The 11,797-nt window shown below is 35.9% G+C and overlaps 1 protein-coding gene across 1 annotated transcript; it reads right to left on the bottom strand.

The window, feature by feature from the left end:
• Positions 1-1,509: 1,509 nt before the first annotated feature.
• LOC141332942 (uncharacterized) lies at positions 1,510-10,309 on the bottom strand. The gene is made up of 3 exons (XM_073837900.1): positions 9,877-10,309; positions 2,067-2,531; positions 1,510-1,709 (listed from the first exon to the last, which is right to left on the bottom strand). The coding sequence occupies exons 1-3, from the start codon at positions 10,307-10,309 to the stop codon at positions 1,510-1,512; spliced, it is 1,098 nt and encodes a 365-aa protein (XP_073694001.1).
• Positions 10,310-11,797: the final 1,488 nt, after the last annotated feature.

The following is an 11,797-nucleotide window of genomic DNA, read 5'->3' on the forward strand; positions in this document are numbered from 1 at the left end:
GCGAACACACGAACGCGCTGCATATAGCACGGTCCACAACGGAAATGTTTCAGGGGGACCTTAAAAAGTGACGAACCCATCTGGGACCTGATTATTTGTTCAGTGGCTGTTGGTCAGAGCAGAGGTGTTATCGGTGGACTATCGCCTTTTAGTGATAGTATAGTATCACTTGAAGGTGATAGTGATATAAATAATCAGGTCCCAGATGAGTTCGTCACTTTTTGAGGTCCCCCTGAAACATTTCCGTTGTGGACCGTGCTATATGCAGCGCGTTTGTTTGTTTGCAGCGCCCTCGTGTGTTCGCAGCGCGTTTCCGTATTTGTGTTTGCGTTGCGAGGATTTGCAGCGCCTGTGTTGTCAAACTGATGAAGATGTTTTCTTAATTTGTTGTCGTTTTTTTCTGTTCGCATGTGTTTTCTTGTTTGCAGCGCGTTGGCTTCTCTCGGCCACCTTAATAAAGCCATTCTGACATAAACTTTCAAATTAAAATGTTTTTAAAATGTTAGCTGGTATGAAACCGCGTATTTGATTAGACACACATTTCAAATCTGCTTAATGATTCCCACGTTTGTATTTTAATGTGATTTTTAAACAATTTAAGTCCAGGAAGGAAAAGAACTTGCGCACATCTTTCACATTAATTGACCCTTATGCACAAAATACATCAACATATCCTCATAAACTAAGCGTTTTTTTTTGTCTTGAGTGAACGTAAACAGATGAGAAAGAAAATGCTCGTGGAACAGTATTTTTAGATCTGTGTTCGGTGTTAAAGAGACAGCGTCTAATAATAAATCAAAGAACAAAAGAAAATCATTAACTGACTGAATATCTTTTATAAATTTAATGAGGATTAATCAATATCTCATTTAAGAAAAAGAAAACCATGCAGTGTTTTTAAACGTTTGATTTCAATATCTGTACCAGACGTTTTAATTATTTATTGCTAATTTAGTTGTTTGTTCCTGTTTTCCTACTTCTTAACAATTTAATGTTTGAAATTTATATTAGTCTAGTTTTTTTTTTTTCTGTGGTATTTTAGGCAAAAGACAGAATAAACCTGTTTGACATCTAAATGTTGGACTTAAATCTTTTTAATGGATTTTTTTTTTTATCTTATTGGAATCGGAATTAGGAATCGGAATGAATTAAATTCAAATGATACCCAACCCTATCTCTCTCTCTCTCAAATTACAAACAGTAAGACAAATGAGATACAGATAAAATAAATGTTTTTCAAATACAGTAGATTTATTTAACATGGATACATTTATGTAGCATCTTTTGTTGTTCTATTAACATAAATGACATACAGGTATTTAATTAGGCTGCTGTCCCTTTAAAACAAAAACTCCACACGACAGACATTGGAGACACGATAGGGAAACTGATGAGTTTTTCAAAATAAGTCCACACACTAAAAATAGAACTTAAATACGGGACTGTCCCAGGAAAAACGGGATGTCTGTTTAACACGCAAATTTCTCGGAATGAACCCATATTTATGTTTCACGAATGAGGTCCCATGTTACTACTGCCTCCTTTTCCTAAACCTCTGATCACACGGATTAAAATCATTATTTTCTTTTCAGGATGGGATGTTTGCATATGGCGTTTCAGGTCTGTGTGATATCTGAAACTCTGTTCACACTGAGTGCACTTGCAAGGCTTCTCTCCAGTGTGAACTCTAATGTGGATCTTAAGGTTTCCTTTAATCGTGAAGCTCTTTCCACACTGAGGGCAGGAGAAGGGTTTCTCTCCAGTGTGGATTCTCATATGATCCTCCAGCTTTGGTCTATGGCTGAAACTCTTTTCACAGTGATGGCATTTGTGAGGCTTCTCTACGACGTGATTTTTTACATGATTCTTGAGGGCATTCCTGTCCGTGAAATTTATTTTACACGCATGACATCTAAAACGATGTCTAGAGTGACTCATGACAGATTTGTCTCCAGAGTGAAACTTCATGTGATGTCTAAGGTTTCTTTTATATCTGAAAAGCTTTCCACATTCATTACAAACAAAAGGCTTCCCTCCATCGTGGATTCTCATATGGCACCTCAAACCTTCTTTACGCGTGAAGCTCTTCTCACACAGTTTGCAGGTGTGGGGTTTCTTTCCTGTGTGAGATCTCATGTGGACCTTAAGGTTTTTTTTCTGTTTAAAACTCTTTCCACACTGAGAGCAAATGTAAGGATTCTCTCCTGCGTGGATTTTTAAGTGGATTTCAAAGCACTCTTTTTGATCGAAACTTTTTCCACACTGTTGGCAGGTGAAAGGTCTCTCTTTGTGAACTCGCAAGTGAACTTTAAGACTTCCTTTTAGTGCAAAACTCTTCCCACACTGAGAACAGGTGAAAGGCTTCTCTCCGGTGTGTACTTTCTTTTGGACTTTAGGGTTCTTACCAGGTTTAGTTTTATGAGTCTGCGAGGAGCTCAGAGATTTTTCCCCAGCCGTGAAATCATGGCATTCCTCATTTTTCTCTTCCATTACATTCAGTTCTTGACTCTCCTCTTTCAGTGGCATCAGGTCTAAAAAGAAAAAAACAAGTTAACACCTGTGTATTGGTAAAAAGCTACAGATATAAAAAAATTAAAACATCAAATCCAACCACATGTACGCTAGATCCTACAGTGACATTTGAAAGTTTGGGAATCCGTAAAAATGTGAATAATTTTAACAGAATAAGAGAGATAATACAAAATGCACATTATTTTTTTATTTAGTATTGTCCTGAGTAAGATGTATTACATGAAAGATGTTTACATTTAGTCAAAAACTAGCTGGAATTATGTTTGGAAACCCTTGGTTCTGTTACCTAGATGATCCAACAGTTTTTTGTTTAGTTTTTTGTTTAGTGATAGTTGTTCATGAGTCCCTTGTTTGTTCTGAACCAGGGGTGCTCAATCCTGTTCCTGGAGATCTAACTTCCTGCAGAGTTCAGCTCCAACCCTGATCAAACACAACTGAGCCAACTAATTAGGATCTGAAGCAGCACTTGATCATTACAGAGAGGTGTGTTTGATCAGAGTTGGAACTAAACTCTGGTTCAAATATGATTGAAAACTGAACAGAATCTGCAGGACCTGGAGTATTTTTCTGAAGAACAGTGCTCAGTTTAACTGTTCAGGACAAACAAGGGACTCATGAAAAACTATCACTAAACAAAAAAGGTGGTAGATAGGGATGGAACGATAAATCGGTTCGTGGATCAATTCTGAGATCTCCCGAATGCATCGTGTTTCTCTTTGGAATCGATTCTGAGATATAAACAGCAGATGGAGCTCTAATCTAGTTTATGTCCACACACTCAAACACTGACGAATAAGAGTGCTAAAGAGTTGTGTAATTTCACCTCTGCTCAGAATGCTTTTATGACGTGAGATTAATGTAAACGGCCCACTATGAACACCCTTGTTATATGCTTCTCAAATTGTATGTATGGTTATTTCAGGTTGAAGTGCGTGTAAGGATTTGGAAGCAAGCAGAGTACGGCTGTTCCTAAAGCAAGCAGTGCCATCTGCTGTTTAAAACTAAACTCAGAATCGATTTGAGAAAGAATCGTGATCTGAAAATCTCAGAATCGATGCCAAATCATTCCTGTATTCGCACTGCAATGATTTATCGTCCTGATCATCCAGGTAACCACAAACAGTATTAAGAAACCAATGGTTCCCAAACTTTTGAAGGGGGTTATTTTAATAATTTCAGCTATTTTCTTGTCTTGTGGACTATATGTAAACATCTCTTATGTAATACATATTACTCAGGACAGTACTACATATTTATGATCTCTCTTATTTTGTTAAAATTATTCACATCCACAGATTCTGCAAGGCATTTTCACTTTTTTTAATCGAGAGTTTTAAAAGAAGTGGGACAGAAAGAAGGGGACTGGGTCGGGAAAGGTCAATTTTTTGGACGTCCAAAACTCAACAGCATTGTATGTCGGCATACTGTCCACGAGGCTATTGGCACCGACAGATAGATGTGCTTGTTAAATAAACATCCATGACCACAGATTAGTGGTGGGAAATTACAACAAATAAATGAGGAGCTCTTTTCCAAAACGAAATGAAAACTACATTTTTTTTACCTAGACCCATACATTTTGTTATTATTTAATTTATCAATTTCAAATTTTCAAATTCAATTTTTCATTGTTTAATTTGTTAAACAATGATTGTTAAATGAAACAACAATATTGTAGATTAGAAATACAAAGTTGATTTTTTTTTTTCAAAACGCTACAAATCCTTTAAGAAATTGTTGGTTTATGTTTAAAACAAAAAACAAGAGAACATGCAGCATATGACATCAGGGACTCATACTATAAATCAATTAATGCAAATGCATGAAATAAATAAACTAAATGGTAAAATTTTAATTTCATGTTTCAATATTGTACACCACATAAAACAAATAATTTAAAAAAAGAACACACATACAAATACCATAAGATAATAAAAATACAACGTTAACATTACATTCAAATAATTTAGTAACACATTTAGGCTAATAGTCATTTAGCGCCAAACCTGTAAAAACTAATTACAATATTCAATAGGCAAGTCGTTTAGTAATACATTCAAAGTCTTTTACAGTAAAGTGTCAAACCTGTAACAAGTAGGACCAATTTATTCACTACATATGCATGAAAAAAAAGCACATTATTAAAAATATTCAATAATGATAATGATATTCAAGTCAAGTCAAAGGCAAACCCGTAAACAGTAGGACCATTGTCTGATATACCTAAAACAAATCACACTACGGAAACAATACTCCCCATTGTACATTTATTCATTTAAAATTGTAAGCCATCTTTAAACCAACCTGGTTGGTACTCAAATCAAGAATGCGTGCTTCACTGAGTTTAAAGCTCTTCTGAGCCTTAACACACTCTTTTGTGGCTGACCTACAATCAAACGCTTCCCAGTCTGTGCCATAAACGTGAACGTGGCCGAATTGCTCGAGGATGGTATGGTGTTCCTGTGGTGGCAGAATTGTGTCAATGTTCCTGATCTTCTGCTCAATTCTGCCAAAGACTCGGTCTGCTGGGAGAAAACTGTGGCCGCTTACTGGAAAGGTGTGCTCTATGCGAAGGTTGGGAAAAAACTGATGAAGTTCCATGAGCATGAACACCATGTTCATATTTTTGTTTTGCCCAAAACAAGAGTCGCCTGGTGCTCCTCTCCGCCTACAAAGGCTGGCCCTGCAGGTAAAAGACTGAAGAAAATGTGAGTGGTGCTTGCGGTGGCAAAAACTCGGCCTTCGGTTGCTAGGGCGGTGACTATGAAGTGTTTATGTCAGTATATATTGGCTACTTGATAGGACGAGTAAAAAGAGCCAACCGCCAGCTCTCTATGACTTTCTGATCCAAAGATATGATCGCACAAATTTTATGGCAATGTTAAGTCAATCTGAGTTTTTGCCAAGCGGCAACCTCCCGCTCTCTCTATTGAAACCAACACGGAAGTGACTTAAACTGCAATTCATCGACTGGCCGCTAAAGACTGGCTGCAAAAGGGAGTCAGTCCCATTGACTCCCCATGTTAAAATGCCCAACTTTACAGCAGAAAAAAGTATGTTTACAGCCTGGTTCAAAAAATGGTTTTGATCTATATAGCTAGTTTTGCCCTTCATGTCAACTGTGAGGGGGTGAATTTTTTTTATAACTCATCCGTTTAAGTTATATTAAGCCTTAAAGTTCTCGCCCACTGTACGATAATCGTACGCCCGATCGCTAAGAAGTCAAAGCACATCTCTCCTCAATAAGCCGGTCGATTTGAGACGTCATTCATGGGTCTATGACAAACGGTGCGGGACGAGTTACACGCCGAAGTTCCTATGGGCCTGCATGAACATTCAGGTCAGTGGTGCTCCTCTCAAGACTGGATGTGCTCAACAATGAGTCTCCTTCTCCAGTTGTGCTCCTCACTGTGCCGTGCACCGCCTCTTCTCTCTGGGCGAGCCTCTGCAGTCTCCGCATAATATTTAGCCACCCGGGACACACGGTCTTTGCTGATGCCTGTGAAAGGAAATAGTTTAGATTGTCATGCATTGATTAGAGCCAGTATGAAAAACAGAGCTACACACAACTTACTTGCTATAGTTAATGTTAGTGCCTGTACTTCCATTAGGAAGAAAAATGTATGTTAAAAGTATCACATTCTCACTAATAATGAATTTCTCTGAATTGCAATGAATTCAGTTCCACTTCCTGTAATTCCAATTCAATTCAAAATTTAATTCTCTGAACTGGGCTCTTCGCTTACTTTTCTTGTTAGGAGGTGAAAACTTGTAGGAGCACAGTCAATATAATAACAATAATCCAAAAATCTGATAAAAAACTAGCCTTCCCATTACAAGGTGAAATTTGACTCCTTAATGTGATGTACAGGGAATTTAACCTTTGTTTTTAACCTTTTCATGTTTATTGAGGCTCAGAGGTGACATGAGTGCAATCAAATTCAGAAATTCATGTTGAGATTAATGTTTTAAATATAGTTTAATACAGAAATATTAACCCTTATGTGTTGTTGGGGATGTTTTCGTCCACTCAGGGGTGCTGTTGAGTCTTAATTTGGCCACTTTTTCTCTGTTAAAGAAAATGAAATGATTTTTTGTGAGAAATCTTATTTTGACACACATTTTAAGAAAATGCTTTGAAATTTTTCAAAAACTCAACCGTGTGCTCTGGGCATATTTACTACCCTCTCGTTATGTCCGTGGATGAAAACATCCACTAAATTAAACTACTGTGAATATCAGATAATTTTTTTTTTTTTTTTTTTTGCATAAATGTCTTAATCAACCTCAGTCCTGATCAAAACTACTAAATCTTTTGAATAAATTCAGGATTTTGACTCTTTAATTGCCAAGTTCATAAATGATGTTTATTTAACTGCTGTATTAGATCAATATCTCATTTACAATATCTCTATTATAATCAAAGTTCTCTATCCTCCTAGGGCCTGGCGTCCACATACGTGGACATTTTTGGCATAATACTTAATTCTGTGTAACAGGAACCTGTTGTAGACAAACATAGACATTTACACTGCCATCTGGTGGTGTCAGAAGAGAAAAACACTTTACAAAGAAATTTCAAGATGGCAGCAAACACATCTGAAAAGTCAGGCAGCCACACCAGACCAAAATGTCCACATAGCAAAAAATCTAATAAAATGTAATTGTTGATTCTTGTTAAGTTAGGCATAATAGCGTTGTATGATTAATATGGCATGCTAATTTGACAATTTTCTGGACAGTAAAGATTTATTATGCCGAATTTATTATTCGACAGTGTAAATTGACATTGCATGTGTGATACATAATTTAACATTAATTTTTTTTTGGTTGAAAATATAAAAAAAATGTTGTTTGGGAAGAATTAAAAAACATCCATTTACTACAGATTACAACAGTATAATCTCCCTTTGCATGCATGATAAATAACTTTACACTGATTTTGTTTGATAAAATGTAACTGTAAAAGCCTATTTTGGGTGGAATTCGTTAGAAAACATCAATTTACAGTAGTTTACAACAGTATAAATTGACATCGCATGTGTGATAAATAACTTTACACTGATTTTTATTTGTTGAAAATGTAAAAAATGTTTGCAAAAAACGTAGTTTGGGAAGAATTTGAAGAAGTTGAGTTATATATGCAACAGTAATAATAAAAATATTCAGGCACATTTCTCAGGCTGTAAATAAAAGAGAGCACTTTGTTACACAACGGTGTCTAGATATTTTTCTGTGGATACAGACCAAGTCCCATCTTTTTTTTTTTTTTTTCAAAAAGAGCATCATGTTCAAAAGTTGTACTCACCAAACACTTTAATGAAGGTGGCCTTGCAAATGGAGACCCTCTCTGGGTGACTGCTGCACAAAAGACTGTACTTGACTGATATATTTCGGTCTTTTTGTTTGTTTACGTCCAGGACTTTAAGACGCTGCCTTTTCACCCGTGTTACGTCCAGGAGATGAAGTACGGCTCTGTCCTGGTCAACCTTGTTCGGTCTTTCATAAAACTTCACAAAATTCATCATCAGGTCATCCGCTGACAGTTTCTCGGCCTGACAGAAACCGGTCGCACCAGCCTTGTGTTGACATCCCACGGAGGGTATTAACGCGCCCCCTGAGTGACGGACCTTCTTCTTTTGTTGTGTTTTATGATGTTCTCTGTCCAGTCGGCGTTTTCTTCTCTCGCTTTAGAGCACGCCTTGTTGGATTGCATCGAACGCTCAATTCTGATTGGTCGAGAGGACATACGGGTCATTCCAGCTGGAATCATCAGATTTTGGAAAGGTTCCCCACCTGACCTCCTCAGATTTATCTGAAAAAAACCTGTGATGGGTAATAGATCATATACAAAAATTCAGATCTCTACCGTGCATACTTCTTTCACAAAAAATCTGTAAAAAGTTAGTTTTGGCATCACAGTCTGAGTGACCATGTTCAGACTGAAATATCTCCAGAACTAGTGTCAGGTCCATCAAATTTTCAGGGCTAAGAGTTGTTGTTACTGAATTTACACCTGAATGCTGGCCCTCTACTTTTCTTTGAAACTATTACTTTAAGGGTTTTCAGATGTCCATAGAAACCTCAATTTTCAATGTATAAGCATCAAACTTGGTAAATGGTCTGATATGTACCATGTCTTTCACATCCTTTGACAACAGACAATAGAGTATTATGAATGTTGAGATATTAAGGTCCAAAAATGGAAAAAAAAACCTCATTTACACCAATGTTCAGAGCAATATTTCCCATGAATGACACCAGGTGTAAACATGAAACTTGTTTTTTTGAAAGAGCATGTTCTTATTGATAAAATATAAAAAAAATTAGGAAGGGGTTTTGCCTCATTTTTCTGGTGTCATTCATGGGAAATATTGCTCTGAACATGGATGTTAAAGACATGGTACATAGACCTGGCACAACTAGTTTTGGAGATATTTCAGTCTGAACATGGTCACTCAGACTGTGATGCCAAAACCCTTTTTTTTTTTTTTTTTTTTTTTTTTTACAGATGTTTTGTGAAAGAAGTACGCACAGTAGAGATCTGAAATGTTGTATATGATCTATTGGGCATATTACCCATCACATGGATTTTTTTCAGACAAATCTGAGGGGGTCAGGTGGGGACCATTTGATGATTTCAGCTGGAATGACCCATATCGCATTTTGGCTAGAAACAAGTTCGGCGCTAATAGCGTTTTGGAAAAAAACTGCATCTTGCAGTACATTTTAAACAAGGAAAATTAAGATTTGGCATGAAACATTGATGGAGCAGTGAATAGGTTCCATACACGGCAAAATGGCATGACAAACTCATTTTTTATTTTTTATTTGGCGTTTATCGAGTTTTGGCAAAAGAGCTCTTCAAATACTCTTCTCTCGACTATAATGTGAAGTTCTGAATATCCAGCTTTCATGTGCATTCCAGGGAAATTTGACAAACAAAAACAGCACTTATTGCATTTCTTTCTCAAGAGAAGAAAGTGTTTTTCAAAGTGTCTCATTTCCTTTTAAAAAATGAGGATTGTTATTTGTAGTCTTAAGAAAATAATGATTACAAGACCCTGAATTAAAAAAGTGACTGTGAGGATGAACAAAAATAATAATAATCATCATCATCATTTATAGACAACAAAGCTCACTCACATTCACAGATTGCTTTATGCAAGTAGATACTGTAGTGATAAAAACAAATGATTTCCATTGCTTTCATTTCAGAAGTCGATACTGAGATTAATGTCAGACAAACTACTTATTTATGTGTGACTAAATAAGACAAATAACAAAGATAGCGATATGTATAAAACATAATCACTAAAAAAGGACTTTGAGAATGAAACCAACCTGTTTGTTCCTCAGTATCTTCATGTTTGACACCAAATGACTCTTCAATCTCCACATATTCACTCTCATCTTTAATAAACATCATCTGTGTTTGTTGTTCCTCAGGATCTTCATGTTTGACTCCAAATGACTCTTCAATCTCCACATATTCACTCTCATCTTTAATAAACATCATCTGTGTTTGTTGTTCCTCAGGATCTTCATGTTTGACTCCAAATGACTCTTCAATCTCCACATATTCACTCTCATCTTTAATAAACATCATCTGTGTTTGTTGTTCCTCAATATCTTCATATTCGACTCCAAATGTTTCTTCAATCTCCACATATTCACTTTCCTCTTTCATAAACACCATCTCTGTTTGTTGTTCCTCAGTATCTCTGAATGTTTCTTCAATCTTCAAGTCTTCACTCTCCACTTTAATAAACGTCATCTTTATATCAGTGTGTCACGTGTATCTCAGTCACTTCAGCAGGAGTTTTCTGGGTTTAAGATGAGAATAATTAACAGACAGAAGAAGAAATGCACACTAAATCTCAGTCTAGTTCAGTAGTCAGCACACTAGTAAGGGGGTCAGTCAGAGTGAGTGTTAATGGACTTAAATGACCCGATTAGAGAAAAAAACACTCAAAAACTAGCACTGCAAATGAATAAAATAATGCTATATAATACATTATATTTACAAGCTGATAGAAACAGACCTAATTCACATGTTTGTTTCTTCTTTGCAAACTCTAATAAGATTGTCTTCACGTTTGGGTGGAAACCCACTGTTTTGAGTTTGAAAAAGCTGTATTTGTTAATCATTTCTTGCCAGTGAATAAACAGTGTGTTTATGATGAACAGAGACTGAAATGAGATGCATGTTTACTCATAAAAACCGTTCATTATTGTTGTTAGATACATTCGTGTTACATTCATTAGCTATTCACTCAATTCACAATTATCTGTATCAGCATTTCCCAAGATGAGAATTTAAATTGTATTTATTTCCAGAGGTATATATAGCTTTGTCTGTGTGAGCCATGAACACTATGTAGGGATCATATCAATCTGAGCACAGTTCATTCACATAGTTCTCTTCTAAAGAGTTGGTGATCTGAATCAGAGTTAAATAAGAGACAGACGAGGAATAGGGTTGACAACTGCTGCTATATAATTCTCAGAGAGAGCTATTTTGGTTTGAACACTAGACAAAGGATAAAAACACAAACCTTTCTTCAGCAGAAACACAGATGCAGGAGTGTGGCGCAGCCTTATGACATCATCCCTCCTCAACAAAATAAAAGTCCTCTTCACATAATAGAAATTCACACACAGAAAACAAACTCAGAATGTCAGATGATGGACTGATTTAAACGATACATGCCAGATTTCCAAAGCTATAAATACTACTGAGATTTTTTAAGTGATTTATTTTGAGATTTTAAGTGATAGACCTCTGTTGACTAAAATAATTGTCCCTATATATTTCTATTAAAAACGTGAACCTTCTGAATAAGTGTACAATAATTTCCAGCTTAAAAATGTTAAAGCTAATTTTTCAATTAGTGATAATGAAATGACAGATCATCTTTCCATTTCCAGTTTCAAATAGATTTAGCAAGTAGTTATTTGTGTGCATTAAATTCACCAATGTTCCCTTGTTAGAGAAGAAACATAGTTTTAGGAAACAATACTAGTCATAAACTATTCTCTTGCAGAATTCTTTATTCTTAAGGCCAAATCTTCAAGATCCAACTAATGCTGTCACGATTCCTTGATTCAATTACAGTACTCCATTTTAAAATTTAAAGTTAATTAAATTAATAAAAGTTAAAGTTTAAAAAAATAGTTACACATAGGTCCATAGAGGACAAAAATGTCAATATCCAGAAACTGTAATAAAAATATTATATATCATTATTTTTCCCACTTTCAC

This window comes from Garra rufa, chromosome 4 (assembly GCF_049309525.1).
Source record: "Garra rufa chromosome 4, GarRuf1.0, whole genome shotgun sequence".
In the NCBI taxonomy this organism is placed as follows: Eukaryota; Metazoa; Chordata; class Actinopteri; order Cypriniformes; family Cyprinidae; genus Garra; species Garra rufa.